Source organism: Lactuca virosa, chromosome 7, assembly GCF_052849685.1.
Source record: "Lactuca virosa cultivar CGN04683 chromosome 7, Lactuca_virosa_CGN04683_v6, whole genome shotgun sequence".
Lineage (NCBI taxonomy): Eukaryota > Viridiplantae > Streptophyta > Magnoliopsida > Asterales > Asteraceae > Lactuca > Lactuca virosa.
In genome coordinates, this window is record NC_136432.1 from 103,023,014 (window position 1) to 103,043,884 (window position 20,871).

The window sequence follows — 20,871 nt, forward strand, 5'->3', positions numbered from 1 at the left end:
GGTAAGAAAAGGAATTCAATGTGAGGTTGAAAGCTTTAAAGGCGAAAAAGACAATCCCAAAATCTAAGGAAGAATAATAATTTTTGGATAGACTTATATTAATTCTTTTGATGTCTAGAGGGTTTAATATGTGGATGATGTTGGAATTGATTAATCGACGGATGATATTGGATGAACCAACAACAAGACACATGCCATTGAAAGATATTCCCACCAGCGTCATATGTATGAAATTTGTAGTAAACGAACCAAGAGGGTTACCATTAGAGCACGTTTTAAGGAAGAAACTTGTGAGAATAATAGTGGTGGGGCTTTATGATGTTGTAGGTGTGGTTCAAGTCTAGCTTAAGGGGAATTTTGACAAATATTCATGAACTTTTTGTGGATTGGTTGTAGTTTATACAAGTTATAACAAGTGGAGACTTTGACAAATTATTGATTCTAGCAACATACTTTGAAAACTTGGTGATGGATTTGCTATGTAATTTATATATATATATATATATATATATATATGTTTAAAGCGATTTTTGGAAAATCTTGAATTTCAACCCAAGCCTACTTATCTAACGATCATTCATTGAATTTACATTAGTGGTTATATAACATTCCATTGAGCCTTTATTTCTTTGTTAAATTTGGATTGGCAGTTTGAAATGTTTGAAAGAAAAGTTTTAGGGGCTATCATGTTTGATGTAATGATGGAGAAGGAGTACAAATCGATAATCAACAAATCGGCTACAAGTTCATTGTCATTTATGTCTTAAAACTTGTTGGCTGCTAAAAACAATAGACATATTGAAGACGCAATCTTAAAAGATCAAAGCTCAAAAGTTGGTAGGCAAAAGTCTGACCTTTGATGTCAAATACGTTGTTTTATTAACTTTGAAATCACTGGGATATAAAAAACAATTTTATTTTTGTAACTAAGTCTCAAAAGATCATTACAAATTATTGAAAGTAAATTTTGATTTATATTAATTTGGATTTCGTATGGTGTTTATATTTTTTATATTTATTCAGCGAAAAATAATAGAAAATGTTAAAATGCTCATTTTTATAATTCAGCACACTAATTCAGAGGTTCCAAGCAAACAACACGGTAAAAATTCAGATCTTAAAAATTCATATCTTCTTAAAAATTCAAATATCTTAAAAATCCAGATTTTAAAAATTCAAATCTTAAAAATCCAAACCCCCTCCAAAGAGCCACTAAGCATGACTCTTCTTAGTCTCTTAGAAGAATTTAGTTATTGAATGGTAGTTATTATGTTAGTTATAAGTTAGTTACTTATTGGAAGTTATAAAAGGTAGTTATTCCCAATTGCCAAATTAAAAGTTGCAATTGTGAGGATGAAGGAGTGTCATGGTTTATGTGTGGGTGGGTGTGTGTGTGTGTATATATATATATATATATATATATATATATATATATATATATATATATATATATATATAGCTAAGTTAAATTGTGGATGATCATCTATTGTGCAGACATGTGCGGACAATGTTATTCTGCGAGAATGATTAAAAAAAAGTTCTTTTTTATTATGAATACGTTCAACCTCATATATATATTGTCACTATTTAAATCATTTATAAGGGTATTTTGGAATTTTATTGCTATTATTCTCATTCTATAAGAATGTTGTAAAAATATGTTCTATATAATCGTATTCTATAACAATACGAAAGAGTCAATAGCGATGCATGTGAACAAGAATTGATAAGAATTATGAATACGTTCAACCTCATATATGTATGCATGCATCAGCAGTCATATTGACTGTGGACGCATATATGCATGCACGAATCAACAGTGCATATATATATAAACATTTAAAAGAAATCGTCAAATCTTTTTTTGAACCTAGGTATGGCTTAGACGTTGCATTTGGTTAATATTTGTGGTTTTGATTCTGAAAAATGATGTTTGGATTAGTAGTTTTCAAGTTCTCATGTTTTTTTTTTTTGGTTTTTAAAAGAACTTGCATATATATATATATATATATATATATATATATATATATATATATATATATATATATATATATATATAGGGCTAGGTTATAATGTGAATGCATAACTATTGTGAGGACGTGTAGACAATTCTATTATATGAGAATTACTAAAAAAATAAGTTGTTTGCATTAAAAAATAATAAAAATGCATTAAAAAAATACTTAGAACCTAAACCTATATATATATATATATATATATATATATATATATATATATATATATATATATATATATAATTTGTTTTCATAAAAAAATTCAAAAAAAAGTTTTGTGGTTTCTAAGTATTTTTTTTATGCATTTTTTTTTATTTTTAGGGTTTTTTGTTTTCAATAGAACCTAAACCTATATATATATATATATATATATATATATATATATATATATATATATATATATATATATATATTTCAATAGAGAACCATAATTAACCAAGGAACCAAGAAACCAGTCTTTTTTTCAACTTTTATAACTTATTTTTTATTAAAAAAAAAACTAAAAATACAGAAATTCATAACTTTTTATCCTTTTTCCAATGATATCAAATTCGATTTTTTTTACTTCAAATTCACAATGTGAATCCGAAAAATATTTTTCACATTTACAATGTTAATATATGAATTTAGATATTTTTAGATTGTTTTTTTTTTTCGATAAAGAATAAGCTCTAGAAATTGAAAAAAAAAATGGTTCCTTGAAAAACCAATAATTATGGTTCTCTATTGAACTTTTCCATATATATATAAATATTTATATAAATATATATATATATATATATATATATATATATATATATATATATATATATATATATATATATATATATATATATATATATGGTGAGGTTCAATAGAGAACCATAATTAATCAAAGAACCAGGGAACCAATCTTTTTTTCAACTTTTAGAACTTATTTTTAATCAAAAAAAAAAAACTAAAAATACAGAAATTCATAACTTTTTATCCTTTTTCCAATGATATCAAATTCAAAATTTTTTTTTTACATCAAATTCACAACGTGAATTTTTGAAAATTCACAATGTTACACGATGAATCTAAAAAATATTTTTCACATTCACAATGGTAATATATGAATTTAGATATTTTTAGATTTTTTTTTTTCGATAAAGAATAAGCTCTTGAAATTGAAAAAAAGAATTCGTTCTTTGAAGAACGAATAATTATGGTTATCTGTTGAACTTTTTCATATATATATATATATATATATATATATATATATATATATATATATATATAAACTCCAACAAACTTAAAAACGAATAACAAAAAGAAACTATCTCTAGGATATTACAAACTTACTTGGATATATAAGTGTTTCCCAATAGTCTAGCTCACTTGGAAAGGTCTTAGATATTGCCATCAGGACATGATCGTTCTCCACAGCAAATTTAGGATACTTATTGATTAAATACGTTGCTAAATCTGCACGCATATTCAGACGACTATAATCAAATATGCATGTTTTATTGTCATCGCAAATATGTGATTTTTTTTGGCGACTCACAATATTCCTTTGCAGAAACAGCGTTAACAAGAAGGTCGACGCCTTTTGTTACACCTAAACGAGATGACTTTTTCTTGGTTTTTCCATAATCGTTGGCGGCTTTCAACAAATATTCAATGGTATCAAGATGCATATTTTCATATGCTTTATCCAAAGGTGTTTCACCTCTATTGTCTGATATTTCCAACAAACGTTTTTCTTTTCTCATTAAGAGATCTGCCCCACGTGTGTTACCAACGATTGCAGCGATATGAAGGGCTGTGCTTCCATCATCATTTTTCATGGTAGGTAAATCTTCACCTTTCAGTAATGATAACATCTCATTGACAAAAGAGTTGTGACCGATCCCAACCGCTATATGAAGCATCGTGTTGCCATCACTGTTGATTGCCTCTTTGATTACGTTCTTGTCTTCTTTTATCATGGATTCCACTTCACCCCAACTCCCTTCCGTAATAGCTTGACGCAAATTTTTGTTGCGTAGGATCTTTTTGGCTTCTGTTTTTGGGTCTTCTTCACGTTTGACTTCGGTTTTTTGGTCTTCACCTTTTCTTTCTGTTAATTGCCTCGGTAAAATCTGACCCATTATCTTCTTTTTATAGTTTGCTACTTTGCCCTTGATTTTCGTTTTCATAGATATCGACACTGTTGTTTCTTCTGTTTCTTCTGTTGTTGTTCTTTTTATTGGAACCTCCTCTTCCTCTTCATCTTCATCTTCATCTTTATCTTCAGTCTCTGTTTCTGTTTCTGCTGAAAACATATATATTTCTTCTGTTATTATTTCGAATTAAACTTTATCTATGCCTTTTGTTTCCGGTTTCCCATCTAGTTTCGTTTGAAATAAATATATATGTTTATTTTTTTAAATGAAATTTTCTAACCTGTGCTAACATGTGCCTAAGGGTATACCTACAAACATTTAGATAAATATTATCATAATTAAATATGAAATATAAACAATATTAACATATTCAAATATGAAATGCAATAATAATCTTCATAATAAATGAATTTTACATTTAATTATAGTAATAGTTTTTAAAGTTAATAGTTTATATATATATATATATATATATATATATATATATATATATATGCCCTTACGACGAAAATTTTCTTTTTGAATCTCAATTAAATGACTGTATGTAATCATAAGAACCTTTCTTAAACATATTTAATTATAGGAGTTTTATAAAAACGGTAAGGGACTGAACTTACTAATTTAACTCATGATAAGAATTAGATAAATTAGACAAAATTGCAAGAAAGGTCCTTGTGGTATGTCCAAAAATGCTATTTTGGTCCAAACAAGTTTGGATTAGCATCAATAGTCCAAAATTTTTCATTTTGCTGTGGTTTTGGTCCAAAACAGTTTAAAAAATCTAAAAATGATGAATTTGCCATTTTCTATTTGTTTTTTGCTTTTCTTTTTGTTATTAAATTATTTTCTAACTAAAAAGATATAAAAAATAAAATAAAATCTCTCTCTCTCTCTCTCTCTCTCTCTCTCACGTGATTGTGTTCTTCCCCAAAACACACATACACACATACCGATTTCGATCAAGACCATTTCGATCGAATCATTAGCGAAACTATCTATTCATCTCATCCATCTGAATCGAATCATCAATCAAACCATTTCGATTAGCATTCACTCCTTCGATGAACACATCTAGTTCAACCAAATTGAAATCTCATTCAAGAAAATTCGAAACTCGTCAAGTAATTACCTCCGAAATTAACCAAACCTTCATGATTCATGTAGAGAACATTTATCGGAGTCGACTTGTTTAGTGTCTTCCAAGAAAGGATTCTTTTCTGTTTTGATACAGCAACATTCTCATTCAAGTTTCTTCCCTTAAAGGTTCTATATCCTGTGCCTTTTAAAATCCTCGGAGACGAAGTAAAAGGTTGGTTAGACACGAAATACTTGTCTGAATCTGGAAACCTTCGAATCTTAAGAAGAAATAAGGAAACCTTCGTATCTCACTCAAGTTCCTCGTAGATGAAACTTTCCTTCACATCTTCTCTGATTTGCCCATTTTAGATGAATATTAAGAAATTAGGTTAGATTTTCCAGATAAAGGTGAAGAAATCTAGATCAAAATAGAAATTTGGGTTTGATTGGGGAAGAGAGATAGGGATGAAGGAAGGAGATGGGGGAGGTGGCGATAGGGTGGTTTATAGTGACGTGAAAGAGGGTGATCAACAAGAAATCAAGAACAGAAGGGAGGAGCTGTGGATGTTTAAAGTGACGCTACCTCACTAGTGGTTGTGGGTGGCAATTTGGTGGCTGTAGGCGGCGGCCGATAACGACGAACTTGTCTTCTTAGGAACATATTGTGCTTCATCAAGATGGTTACTGGAGTAATGGAGCTTCATCAGTATGTGTGTATGTGTGTTTTGGGGAAGAACACAATCACGTAAGAGAGAGAGAGAGAGAGATTTTCTTTTATTTTTTATATTTTTTTAGTTAGAAAATAATTTAATAACAAAAAGAAAAGCAAAAAACAAATGGAAAAGGGTAAATTCGTCATTTTTAGATTTTTTAAACTGTTTTGGACAAAAACCAAAGCAAAATGAAAACTTTTGGACTCTTGATGCTAGTCCAAACCTGTTTGGCCAAAAGTAGCATTTTTGGAAATACCACAGAGACCTTTCTTGCAATTTTGTCGATAAATTAACATGTTTAAGGCAACAACTTTAGATGACTCCCTTTATTATTATCTATCTAGTTGTAAAATCAGATATTCTTTTTGGTAAAGGTATCATATCAGATCATGTCAAAGCATCACCTTAGTGCTAAGACTAGTTTAATTATACTTTTTAAGATAGAATTACAAATTTTATATGTGCTTTATACGAAATCCCAAGCAGACATGTTCTAGTTAGTTGTTTCAGTTGGACTTAATATTAATATGCAAATATATTAAGTCTATGTGATTGAAAATGTAAAATGGTAAGAATAGCCCTACATCAATATAAATCGAAACCAATAGAACAGCAAACTTATAGGAGTATGCAAGTTATAGAAGCTTTATGTAATAGTGTGTTTATAAAAGATGATGCAAGTGTGATTAAAAGCATGAATTCATTATGCACGCCCTAAGTGGATGTATACATTTACTTGTAAGAATAGTTAGTCAAAGGTTCATATGGATGGACTAAGAAATAAACATATTAATTACTACTTCTGTTTTATGCACCTTTAAGATATATATATATATATATATATATATATATATATATATATATATATATATATATATATATATATATATATATATATATATATAGGTTTAGGTTCTATGGAAAACAAAAAACCTTAAAAATCATTAAAATGCATAAAAAAAATACTTAGAGATTACAAAACTTTTTTTTGAATTTTTTTATCAAAAAATCGCAACTTTTAGGTTAAAATCGCTGAAAAAAAATTTTGAAAAAAAAAAATTTTACAAAAAAAAAAAAAGAATATATATTTTTTAATTTTTTTTCAGCGAAATTGTAAAAAATGCACGATTTTTTGATAAAAAAATTTTAAAAAAAGTTTTGTGATGTCTTGGTATTTTTTTATGCATTTTTATCATTTTTAAGGTTTTTTTGTTTTCCAAATAACCATTCCATATATATATATATATATATATATATATATATATATATATATATATATAAATAAAAGCATTTTCAAATAAGAACATTTCAGATTTGAGAACATTTGAGAACACTTTTCAAATAAGAACATTTCAGATTTGAGAACATTTGAAAACATTTGAAAACACTTTTCAACCTCGTTTAAAAAACTAAATTTATCATTTAGTATTTTGTTTATTATTTAGAAAATAAAAAAAAAATATATCCCCCCCCCCCCTCGAACCCCACCAGCGCATCCCTCATAACTGCTGCAACAAAAAAGTCGGAACTACCATAACTTCGTCGGAACATTCACCGGAACCACCATAATATTGCCAGAACTACCGTCAGTATCTTCGGTAACTACCGTCAGTATCTTCGGTAACCACCGTCATATCACCGGACGGCCACATCTTCATACTCTATGGATTTGCTTGTCCGTTACCTCCCTCCTCCTCCCACCGTTAGAAACCAGACTCCTCTACTTATTCTCTTCCTTAACCGTCAATATATCTCGTTTCACCAGCCAAAACATCTCATTTCCCGATCTCGTTACACCAAGCACAAGATCTGGTTCGATCGGATCTAAAGCAGATCTCCACCGAATTTTCTTTCCCGACCTCGTTTTACCATTCACAGCCACCGACGCCATGGAACCACCCTTACATTGCTGCCTGAACCACAAAACCACCAGAATACCGCCGAAATGACAGTAAGCCACTAGAACCACCGAAATGGTGCCTCTCCGACCATCGGAAACTGCCTCTTCACTTATCGCCATCTTCCTCCGCCTCCTTCTGTTTGAGAGGATAGTCGAAGAAATGAAGGAGCGAATCACACTCCACAATCGGTGGCAGTTCGCTGCTTTCCATCTCGCGCGGAGCCTGAACCTGATGGTGGCCACCGGTCGATTTCCGTGACGGAGACGGTGCAAGTATCAGAATCACATGAGTTGAAGGTTTTATAACAGATCAGTCGCCAATGGAGATCCAACTCAGATGAGTTGCTAGCGGCGACGTCAAGTTAATACGCACCGACGTTGTCGAACACTAATGATTCGCCGGAGAAGAAAGGTTCATCGGAGGAGGGGCTACCAGACATGAAGGTTTGTCCGGAAGAGAAAGCTGGAAATCATCCGTTGCTTTTTACACGTGAATTTAGATGAGGTTAGATTCACTATGACTTTTCAAAGATTTAGATTAAATTTAATTTGGGCTGAGAATAAGTTTGGGGCTTTTTCTCATGGGTTTAAATTTAACTGTTGGAGTTATTTAAATTTAAAAAAGTAAATAAAACAAATAAAATTTTATAGATTAAAAAGTGTATTAGTTCATAAAAACGTAATTTATGAATAGAAAATAAATTTTTAAAATATTTTGTATGTACAAAAGATATATCATTTAAATATATTTTTTAAATAAATATAGTTAATTGGGATTAAATACACAACAAATGTGATTAAATAAACATAGTTACATATGATTAAATATATAAAAACAACTATTCAAAAGAAAACGCAAAAACAAATCTTTTCCATATTAATCATATGTTTTTAAATACATGAAAAAAATTATTGAATCGAGGATGCAAAAAAAAATTATCCATATAAATCATATGTGACTTGATACATATGATGTTATTGAATACACGATAATAAGTATTGAATCGTGAATACAAAAACGAATTTTGTCCATATAAATAATATGTGATTAAATATATATAATCACATACGATTAAATATATAAGAGTAACTATTGAATCAAGAACGCAAAAATGTATCTAACGACAAATGATTTATGTTAATAAGATTCATTTTCACGTTCTAGATTCAATAATTGTTCTTGGTTAACTTTAATAATACGTGATTAAATGCATATTATCAAATGTGATTATATACATATAATCACATATGATTTATACGGAAAAAAAATATTATCTATATAAATCATATGTAATTAGATACATATAATCACATGTTATTATATACATGAGAACAACAATTGTATTAAGAACGCGAAAAAAATGTTTTTTGCATAATCTTATGTGATCAACTACATATAATCATATGTGAGTACACACACGAGATCAACTATTGAATTGAAAATGCAAAAAATAATATTGTTTATATAAATCATATGTGATTAGATACATATAATCACATATGATTATATATAATCATATGTGATTTATCAGGACAAGATTCATCTTCGTGTTCTCGATTCAATAATTGTTCTTTATCCATTTTAATCATATGTGATTAAATACATTTAATTACATGTGATTATATATATCTAATCACAAACGATTTTATTTTGGAAAAAATATTTTCTATATAAATCATTTGTGATTATATACATATAATCACATGTGATTATATGTATTTAATCACATATGATTTATGTGGACAAGATTCGTTATCATGTTCTCGATTCAACTATTGTTGTTTCTCATCATTAATCATATGTGATTAAATATATCTAATCACATTTGGTTATATGTATCTAGTCACATATGATTTATATTGACAAAAAAGAATATTGTCCATATAAATCATATGTGATTAAATACATATAATCATATATTAATAAATACATGAGAAAAATTATTGAATAGAAAATACGAAAATGAATCTTGTCCATATAAATCGTTTGTGATTAGATACATATAATAATCATATATGATTAAGTACACGAGCACATATATAGAATTGAGTACATAAATTTTGTCCACATAAATCATATGTGATTATATACATATAATCATATGTGATTATTTGTATCTAATCACATATGATTTATACGGACAAGTTTCATTTTAGCATTATGGATTCAATAATTGTTGTATTTAATCATATGTGATTATACATATCTAATCACATATGATTTATGTGGGCAAGTTTCATTTTCTTGTTCTCGATTCATAGTTGTTGTATTTAATCACATGTGATTATATGTATAATGTATGTAATCACATATGATTATATACATAAGAAAAAATATTAAATCATGAATATTATCAATATAAATCATATCCGATTTGATACATATAATCACATATGATTAAGTACATGAGTACAACTATTGAATTGAGAAAGAAATAATGAATCTTGTCCACATAAATCATATGTAATTAAATACATATAATCACATGTGATTAAATATATTAGAACAATTATTGAATCGACGCAAGAATAAATATTTTCCATATGAATCATATGTGATTAAATATATATAATCACATGTGATTAAATACACAATAACAACTATTGAATCAACACGTGAAAACAAATATTGTCCATATAAATCATATGTGATTAATACATATAATCACATGTGATTTAATACACGATGGGTGGTGGTGGGTTGTTGTAAGTGGTGGTGATGGTGATGGGTTGTGGTTTTAGTGGGTGGTGGGTGGGTATGGGTGGTGGAGGTGGGTGGTGGTGGCGGGTGGTGCTGGTTGGGTGGTGATGATGGTGGGTGGTGATGGTGATGGCGGGTGGTGGTTGGTGATGGAAAATATTTATTTTCGCGTTTTCGATTCAGTTGTTGCTCTTGTGTGCTTAATTACATGAGATTATATGTATCTAATTAGATATGATTTATATGGATAATATTCATTTTCACATTCTTGTTCAATAGTTGTTCTTGTACATTTAGTCACATATGATTTTTGTACACAAGATTCATTTTCACGTTTTTTATTAAATAGTTTTTCTTTTTCCACATTAATCATATGTCATTAATACATACAATCACATATGATTAAATACATAAGAAAAAATATTGACTCATGAATATTATCAATATAAATCATATGCGATTTGATACATATAATCACATGTGATTAAGTACATTAATACAACTATTGAATTGAGAAAGAAATAATGAATCTTGTCCACATAAATCATATGTGATTAAATACATATAATCACATGTGATTAAATATATAAGAACAATTATTGAATCGACGCAAGAATAAATATTTTCCATACGAATCATATGTGATTAAATATATATAATCACATGTGATTAAATACACAATCACAACTATTGAATCAACACGTGAAAACAAATATTGTCCATATAAATCATATGTTATTAAATACATATAATCACATGTGATTTAATACACGATGCCAATTATTAAATTGAAAACACGAAAATAAATACGGCCCACGTAAATAATATTTTATTAAATACATATAATCACGTGTAGTTATATGTATCTAATCACATATGATTTACGTGGACAATATTCATTTTTGCATTTTGGATTCATTAGTTTTTCATGTGTAATTAATCATATGTGATTATATGTATTTAATAACATATAAATCATATATGATTCGATACATATAATAACATGTGACTCGATACATACAATCACATGTGATTATATACAAGAGAAAACCTAATAAATCAAAAACACAATAACAAATCTTTGTAGGTGGGGGTAGGGATGGTTGCGGCGGGTGGTGCAGGCGTGATGGTGGTGGTGGTGTGTGGTGGTGGGTGGTGGTGGGTGGGTGAGTGGTTGCAAGTGGTAGTGATAGTGACGGGTGATGGTTTTGGTGGGTGGTGTGTGGGTGTGGGTGGTGGTGACGAGTGGTGCTGGTTGGGTGGTGATGATGGTGGGTGGTGATGGTGGTGGCGGGTAGTGGTTGGTGGTGGTGGTGGTTGTGGTGGGTGGGTGGTGGTGGTGGTTGTGGTGGGTGGGTGGTGGTGGTGGCGGGTGGTAGTGGGTGGTGGATAGTGATGGGTGGTGGGTGGTGGTTGGTGATGGTAGGTAGTGATGGGTGGTGGTGGCGGGCGGTGGTTGGTGGTGGTGGGTGGTGGTTGTGGTGGTGGCGGGTGGTGGTGTGTGGTGATGGTGGTGGGTAGTGATGGGTGGTGGTGGTCGGGTGGTGATGGTGGTGGGTGGTGATAGTGGTGGCGGGTGGTGGTTGGTGGTGGTGGTGGTGGTGGTGGGTAGTGATGGGTGGTGGGTGGTGGTGGTTAGTGGGTGGTGGGTGGTGGCGGTGGGTAGTGGTGGTGATAGGTGGTAGGTAGTGGTTGTGCGTGGTCGTGGCAGGTGATGGTGATGGGTGGTGGAGGTGGGTGGTGGTGGCAGGTAGTGGTGGTTGGGTGGTGGGTAGTGATGGGTGGTGGGTGGTGGTTGGCGGTGATGGTGGTGGCGGGAGGTGGTGGGTGGTGGGTAGTGATGGGTGGTGGGTGGTGGTGGCGGCGGGTGGTGGTGGGTGGTGGGTAGTGATGGGTGGTGGGTGGTGGTTGGTGGTGGTGGGTAGTGATGGGTGGTGGTGGCGGGTGGTGGTGGTTATGGTGGGTGGGTGGTGGTGGTGGCGGGTGGTGGTGATGGGTGGTAGGTAGTGGTTGTTGGTGGTGGTGGTGGGCGATGGTGATGGGTGGTGGTGGTGGTTGGGTGGTGATGGTGGTGGCAGGTGGTGGTTGGTGGTGGGTGGGTGGGTAGTAATGGGTGGTCGGTGGTGGTGGTTAGTGATGGGTGGTGGTGGGTAGTGATGGGTGGTGGTGACGGGTGGTGGTGATGGGTGATAGGTAGGGGTTGTGGGTGGTGGTGGCAGGCAGTGGAGGTGGGTGGTGGTGGCAGATGGTGGTGGTTGGGTGGTGATGGTGGTGGCAGGTGGTGGTTGCTGGTGGTGGTGGGTAGTGATGGGTGGTGGGTGGTGGTTAGTGATGGGTGGTGGTGGCGGGTGGTGGTGGTGGGTGGTGTTGGTTGGATGGTGAGTGATGTTAGTTAGTGGGTTTTTTAATTGTTTGTAACTATTTTTGATTTATATGAATATTATTTTATAATTTTAATTAAAAAAATTGTGTTTTTCAAAATTGTTCTCAAATGTTCTCGCGATAAGAAATGTTCTCGATTGAACGTTATCCTATATATATATATATATATATATATATATATATATATAGGGAAAAGTTCAATAGAGAACCATTATTAATCAAGGAACCAATCCAAAGCGTCAGAATTTAAAGCGATCAACGACAAAAGGATTGGTTGTAAAATTTTATAATGGTCGCACATGTACCGGATTATAACAAAACTCACTTCCTTTTTTTCATTTAAAATTTTTTTTAGGCCAAATTTTTTATCGAAAAAAAAAACCGAATATACCGTTATTCACGATTTTTCTTCCTTTTTCCATAGAGATCCATGATGATATATAAAAAACGAATTTTTTTTTTCGAAAAAAACCCACTTAATTTTCTTAGTTTTTTCAATATTTAAGTTTATTTTTATAAAAAAAAAACTATTTATACCAAAAATATTAATTTTTTGTACTCTATTAATAAACATCAACACCGATTTAAAAAAAAAAACCTTGAACATTGTAGATTCACACTGTGAATCTAAACTGTAAATATTTTAATTTTTAACATTCACAATATGAAAAATCTCGAACAGTTCAGATTCACATTGTGAATCTGAATTACTATTATGCACACTGTGAATCTAAGAAGGTTCACAAAAAAAAAAAAACCCTCAATCAGTGTAGATTCACACTGTGAATCTAAACTGTAAATATTTCAAATTTTAACATTCACAATGTGAAAAAGCTCCGATCAGTTCAGATTCACACTGTGAATCTGACTTATTATTATGCACACTGTGAATCTGAGGAGGTTCACAATATCAATCTGAACATGTTTATAATATGAATCTGAACAGGTTCACAATGTGAATTGAACTGAAATATCATTTTTTTTAACAGGAATATTAATCTATGTTTAAAAAGTAAAAAAAATATGAATTTTGATATATTTATTAAATTTTTTTCTATAAAAAATAGACCTTAATTTTTTTTTCATCAAAGAAAATGAAGTGAGTTTTTTTCGAAAAAAAAAAATCGTTTTTTATATATCATCATGGATCTCTATGGAAAGAGGACGAAAAATCGTGAACAACGATATACTCGGTTTTTTTTTTAATAAAAAACATGGCCTAAAAAAAAATTTAAACGAAAAAAAGTGGTGGGTTTTTTTGTAAAGGGTGGATTTTATGGTATAATCCGGTGTGTGCGTCCAATGTAAAAGTGTACATCTATTTCCTTGGCCGTTGATCGTTATGATTTCCGACGCTCACGATTGGTTCGTTGGTTCCTTGGTTAATTATGGTTCTCTATTGAACCTCACCCTATATATATATATATATATATATATATATATATATATATATATATATATATATATATATATATATATATATATATATATATAAAAGTTAGGTTCATGTGAGACGGTCTAATTTTGTAAGACCATGAGACACAATCATAACCACTCATTTATTAGATAAAACAAAAACATTTTTAAAATGCAAAATAATTGAAAATTTTCGAAATTTTTTTTCTACTATTATTTTCGGAATATATGTTTTCCAAAAAAAATACCAAAAAAAATAAAAAATAAATACAAAAAAAAATACATTTTTTTACATATTTTAGTAGAATATTTAGAATATTCTACATATCTGGCAAATCTAGTAAAAATATTCTAAACATTCTAAAAATCATATTAGAATATGTACAGTGTAATATTTTATTAGAATATTTCACGTATTTTAAAAAAAACGGTAATTTTTTTTATTTTTTTATTTTATTTTTTATTTTTTTTAAGATAAATAAAGTTCCGAAAATAATAATTAAAAAAAGAATTTTTGGATTTTTCCTTTTATTTTGCATTTTAAAATTATTTTTAGATTTGGTCTCACGGTCTCACAAAATTAACATGGTCTCAAATGAACCTGAACCTATATATATATATATATATATATATATATATATATATATATATATATATATATATATATATATATATATATATATATATAATATTAATAGATGCTATTAATACATATAATTAAGGTTTACATTTATCCATACAGGAGAAGTAATTAACTAGCATTCATATTTTCATTATAATGTTCAACAAACTTGACAACTACTAAAATTTTGTTTATCTAACAATATACTAAAGTGCTTCGTAAGTTGTATATCGAACATGCGCACCAAATTGATCATGGTGTGGAAATTGTAATTCTAAAAGTCTATCCATGCATGTGAAACAACCCATCAAAGTATAAGTTCATATTAAGCAGGGCTGATTGTTAAAAATGTTGCGAATTTGAGTTTAGAATTAATAGCCAGAGAATACCTTTTTGAGGACTTATTATAGTGGGATCGTAGAAGTAACTTAGTTTGTTCCAAACATCTTTGGCTGAATCAAGATCGACAACAATGTCAAGTAGCTCTTTGCTAATTGAACCGAAAATCCATCCTTTTACAAGGCTGTCAAATCGGTTCTTGAGGTCTGGGCTCAAAGCTCCTGGTTCATATACAATGTTGTGCACATTGTAACTCTTCAGGAGGCAACACATCTGCTTCTCCCATAGACGGTAATTGTGCTCACTGGAAAGTTTCACAGAAATGAAGTTAGAAACATTTGCATTTAATGCATATAAGTACTCGTAGTCTTGTATTTGTGATCGTGCAGAAGCATCAGAAGAAGAAGAAGAAGAAGGAGGAGGAGGAGGAGGAGGATTTGATGGGCTTTCCATTTGAATGGAGAAGAGGTATGTGTAGGTTGCATGTTGATGAACTTCGTCTTCATGGTTTATATATAGTGCGTATAGCAGGGTTAAATATTATATTCCATACGTGAATTAATTAGTCTCGGCTTTATCTTTTTTTTTTTCTTTCACTTTTTTTTTCTAAAGATATTCCTACGTACGTACATAAACAGAGGAGGGCATTACTAATTAATTTGTTTAATTTTTTTTTTCAACGGCAGAGCATATACTGGTCAAAAAATAGACCCAGCAGGGAATTAGAGACATAATATAATGTTTACCCCCGCTTTACAGTCTACTAAGCTGCACCAGTCCATCTAATAATGCTGGAAAGTAATCGCTAATTAGCACCAATAAATACTATATCTAAGAGCATCCTTGATACGGATTCGTATACGAGTGGATACTAAAAAAAAAACCCCAGCGAGATAACCTGCCTTCGGCCAACCGAACGACAAAGAACAAATATTGTTCAGAGAAACTTTCTTTCTTATTCATAAAAAAACATAACCATCCAACCTAGGATTACAAGCCTTTAAAAAGGAAACTAGAACAAAAGAAACATGGAATGAAAATCACGATAAAATAAGGAAAAGATAAACTGAATCAAATAAAGAGATAACTTAATAAATGGTTAGATGGGGTGGAGCTAAAATCGGCGGTTTCCTTAGCCACGGGTAGTGAGGTTGGTTTGTGAAATAACACTTCCTGTTGGTTCTTCAAATGGGTCTAGATCCGTATCATCCTCCCCCTCTAAGAAAGAACTCGTCCTCGAGTCATCGTCTGCAACTCGTCCTCGAGTCATCGTCTGCACCGGGTTCATAGGGAGACAAGTCGGCAACATTAAAGGTGGCGGAGACGTTGTAATGACCCGCATGACCGTCTTAGCCCAGGTGCAACATTTGCATAGGAACAGGGCCCAAATTTGTGAGGGGCCCAAATTTTTTTTTTTAGTATATACAATTTGCATCGGCAGCCCATTAATTTGGGAGAAAACTATGAAACGAAACAAAGACATGAAAGTATGAAACAGAAGCCGGCAGCGTAATTTAGTCATTAGTTGCGTTTGTTCACAAAAAAAAAGCGATCACCAAGGGTAGACGACTAGACAACAACTCAACGATTCAACAAGGGTAAACGTCTAGACGATCACGTAAGATACTAAGATTTATGAGAAATTGATTTATGAGAATTGAGAAATTAAGGATTATTAGCCAATCAGTTAGGATTATCAAGTTTATAGTTGTCAATTGCATACTTGAATGATTCATACTTTCACAGATTATCTGTTTAATTGAATATTGAATGAATTTAATATTTTATTATCGGTTTATCTACTATGGAAATCAGTTTGATAGAATAGTGAATGAATATATTAGTTTATATTTTATAAGATTCATAGAAATCAGTTTAGTAGTTTAAATTATAAGTTTATGTTTATTGTAAAATAGTTTATCAAATTATGTTTATTGTAATTGCTTGAATGTTGAAAGTTGAAAATAATGAACTTGTAGCAATGAAGTATAAACAACCATCCGGTTATCAAAAACGTAAAAAGAGAAAACTAGATGAAGAAAAGAAAAAGGTTGACGTCGGTGCTCTAGATAAGTTTATCCATAGACAACCTGTTGAAGAGCACATTGAAGAACATGTTGAAGAGCACATTGAAGAGCATGTTGAGGAGCACATTGAAGATCAAGAGCATGTAGAAGTAGAAGAGACAGAAAAGCATGAGCCTGTTAAAGAGCTTGTTGATATATATGATCCAAGAAGGTGGGAAAAACTTAATTCTGATGAGATTAAAATTTTGGTTGAGAAAGGTCCTAAAAGAGATAATAGTATTATGTATGGTCCCTATGATAAATTTGGTAGACGATTTTCTGCAGCTTTATATACAAGAACTTTATCAAATTTGGAGAAGTGTGATAGAGAATGGTTAGTATATTCGAAAGAGCTAGATAGGGTATTTTGTTTTTGTTGTAAAGTGTTTAGAAAAGGGATTTCGAAAGGTAAATTGGATGGTGAAGGTTATGCAGATTGGCACCATGTTACCACTAGGGTTAAAGAACACGAAATTTCATTGGATCATCTTACAAATAGGAATAAGTGGTTTGACATGCGTAAAAGATTGAACTTGAACGAAACAATTGATAAAGTTCAACATGAGCAGTTCAAGAAAGAAAGAGATTACTGGAAACAAGTGCTTTTAAGAATTATCGCAGTTGTGAAGTTTCTTGCTAAACATAATTTAGCATTTCGCGGATCCAATGAAAAGTTGTATCAAAAAGGTAACTATAAATTGTATTTTATTTGTTCCAGTTCCACCAAAACTCTTTTTGTTAATTATGATGACCAATTCCACTTCTTATTTGTTAATTGTATTTAACAGGTAATGGAAATTTTTTGGGTGTCATTGAAATGTTGGAAGAGTTTGACCCGGTTATCAAAGAGCATGTGCGACGCATCACAAGTGAAGGGCTTCATGTGCATTATCTTGGCCACCTAATCCAAAACGAACTAATATCTTTGCTAGCTGAAGAAATTAAAAAAGAACTTATCAAGAAGATAAAGGAAGCAAAATACTACTCAATCATACTTGATTGTACTCCCGATTAAAGTCACCAAGAACAGATGACTATAATAGTGAGATATTTAAAGTTATCATATAATTCTGTTACTATCGAGGAATCCTTTTTAGGTTTTTTGAATGTTGATGATACCTCTGGAAAAGGATTATTTGATATTACACTTGAGGAGTTAAAGTCTCTTGGTCTTCAAATTGATGATATGCGTGGTCAAGGCTATGATAATGGAGCAAACATGAAAGGAAAACACCAAGGAGTGGAAAAGAGATTTTTAGATATAAATCCTAGAGCATTTTACACTCCTTGTGGTTGTCATTCTCTTAATCTAACATTATGTGATATGGCTAACAAGTGTGTTAAAGGAAAGAACTTTTTTGGATTCATCCAACGTATTTATACTATCTTTGCAAATTCTACTAAGAGGTGGGAAATTTTGAAAGATAATGTTAAAGCTTGGAGTCTTAAGTCATTATGTCAAACTCGTTGGGAAAGCCGGGTTGAAAGTGTAAAAGCTATTAAACTGCAACTTGTGGATGTACGGGAAGCTTTACTTCAAGTTGGAGAAAAAGATAATGATGCTGCAATTGCAAGTGAAGCAACTTCACTAGCAGAAAAAGAACTTAGTGACTTTGAATTTTTGGTATCAACTGTTGTTTGGTATGAAGTACTAAACCGTGTGAATATTGTGAGTAAGAAGTTACAATCAAAGGATATGCATCTTGATAATGCCATTATAGAAATAAACAAATTGATTGGGTACTTCAAGGATTATAGAGAGACTGGTTTTTCAAAAGCGATTGTTGAAGCTAAGGAGATTGCTATTGAAATGGGTATTGATCCAATATTTCCACAAAAGCGTTTGATTGAAAGGAAAAAAAGGTTTGATGAGAGTTCAAGTAGCGAAGAAGTTTCATTTACACCTGAAGAGAATTTCAGAGTTAATTATTTCTTATACATTGTTGATCAAGCGATTTCTTCTCTTGAGACAAGATTTGAACAATTCAAAGAGTATGATAAAGTATTTGGTTTTTTATTTCCACATAATTTGAGGGGAATTGAAGATAAAGATCTTAAGTTATATTGTTATCGTCTTAAAAAGCACTCAAGTTTGAAGAAAGATCAGATATTGATGCCGAGGAACTTTATACGGAGTTGAAATTATTTGAGACATTGGAAACCAATGAATTTAGCAACCCTATAGATGTTTTGAAGTTTTTGAAAGAACTTGATTATTTCCCAAATGCAAGCATTGCATATAGAATATTGTTGACTATTCCAGTAACGGTCGCATCTGCAGAAAGGAGTTTTTCCAAATTGAAATTTGTGAAATCTTACTTACGCTCCACAATGACCCAAGAAAGACTTAGCGGTTTGGCGATGATATCTATCGAGAACGAAATCTTAGAGAGTATAGACTACGAAGAGTTGATCAACCAATTTGCAATCAAGAATGCTAGGAGAGCTTCAAGGATCGTCGGTTAGCTGTTAGGATATGTTATTAGTCATTAAAATACTATGATTTTGCTATGTTTATTGCTATAAGGTTTATCGTCATTTTAATAAAAAAAATAGTTTACGTAATTTAATTCCTTACATTGTTACACGTTAAGGTCTAAGGGCCTTTTTTATCCATTTTGTCCTGGGCATTTGAATCCTCAGAGCCGGCCCTGATGACCCGGGAGGTCGATCTTGTAGGCATTATCATTAACTCGTTTAAGAACACGGAACGGACCATCGGCTCGTGGTTGTAACTTCCTGAATCGCCCAAGTGGAAACCGATCACGGCGCAAATATATCCAAACGAGATCACCTTCGTTGAAAACGACCTTTCTGCGATGTTTATTAACCCGTGTCTGATAGTGCAAATTATGTTTAATGATCTATTCCCTTACCTGTTCATGCAAGAGCTTAATTTGCGATGCTTGTTCATCCCCGTCGGCGCTAAAATGTTGAAGTTCTGGACACGGTGCTAAGTCGAGTGGAGTGAATGGGTTGCGACCGTACACAACAAAGAACGGGCTATGGCCGGTGGAACTGTGATTAGACCGATTATAGGCGAATTCTGCTTGAGGAAGAACAAGGTCCCACTGCTTCGGATTATCTCCGACCAAACTTCGAAGTAGATTGCCCAAGCTCCGATTTGTAACTTCTGTTTGACCATCCGTTTGGGGGTGGTGGGAACTACTAAATTGTAATTTTGCGCCCAAACGTTTCCACAATGTACACCAAAAATGACTAATGAACTTCACATCACGATCGGACGTTATAGTTTTTGGGACGCCATGTAACCGGACAATCTCAGCAAAATAAAGGCGCGCCACTTGGGAGGCATCATACGTTTTGACACAAGGTATAAAATGAGCCATTTTGGAAAATCTATCAACAACCACCATAATCGAATCTTTCTTGCGTTGGGTCAACGGTAAGCCTAAGACAAAATCAATGCTTACGTCCTCCCATGGGCGTACGGGAGCGGGTAAAGGTGTGTAAAGCCCTTGGTTTGTATGGTGAGTTTTGGCAATATGAC

At 32.0% G+C, this 20,871-nt stretch overlaps 2 protein-coding genes across 3 annotated transcripts in view; one reads left to right on the top strand and one right to left on the bottom strand.

Annotated features, from left to right (window-relative positions):
• The window catches only part of LOC145123795 (uncharacterized), a 21,291-nt gene extending 5,524 nt beyond the window's left edge, over positions 1-15,767 (bottom strand). The window contains exons 1-3 of one of the 2 annotated variants that reach the window (XM_079059001.1): positions 15,345-15,767; positions 3,544-4,290; positions 3,339-3,461 (exon numbers count right to left, since the gene is read on the bottom strand). In XM_079059001.1, the coding sequence (XP_078915127.1) occupies positions 3,339-3,461; positions 3,544-4,290; positions 15,345-15,747 (1,273 nt within the window). In that variant the 5' untranslated portion in view covers positions 15,748-15,767. Of the gene's footprint in view, positions 1-3,338; positions 3,462-3,543; positions 4,294-15,344 lie in introns of both variants that reach the window. The other variant, XM_079059000.1, reaches the window with a different exon arrangement.
• Positions 15,768-17,275: 1,508 nt separating this feature from the next.
• On the top strand, positions 17,276-19,826 carry LOC145126985 (uncharacterized). The gene is made up of 4 exons (XM_079062245.1): positions 17,276-18,047; positions 18,149-18,361; positions 18,458-19,362; positions 19,452-19,826. The coding sequence occupies exons 1-4, from the start codon at positions 17,276-17,278 to the stop codon at positions 19,824-19,826; spliced, it is 2,265 nt and encodes a 754-aa protein (XP_078918371.1).
• Positions 19,827-20,871: the final 1,045 nt, after the last annotated feature.

What these genes read in the sequence shown, in the direction of transcription:
- LOC145126985 (XM_079062245.1), top strand. Translation starts at nt 17,276, where the DNA reads ATGAAGTATAAACAACCATCCGGTTATCAAAAACGTAAAAAGAGAAAA. An exon ending in TGAAAAGTTGTATCAAAAAG is followed by an intron (nt 18,048 to 18,148) that starts GTAACTATAAAT and finishes TGTATTTAACAG; the next exon opens with GTAATGGAAATTTTTTGGGT. An exon ending in CTACTCAATCATACTTGATT is followed by an intron (nt 18,362 to 18,457) that starts GTACTCCCGATT and finishes AATCCTTTTTAG; the next exon opens with GTTTTTTGAATGTTGATGAT.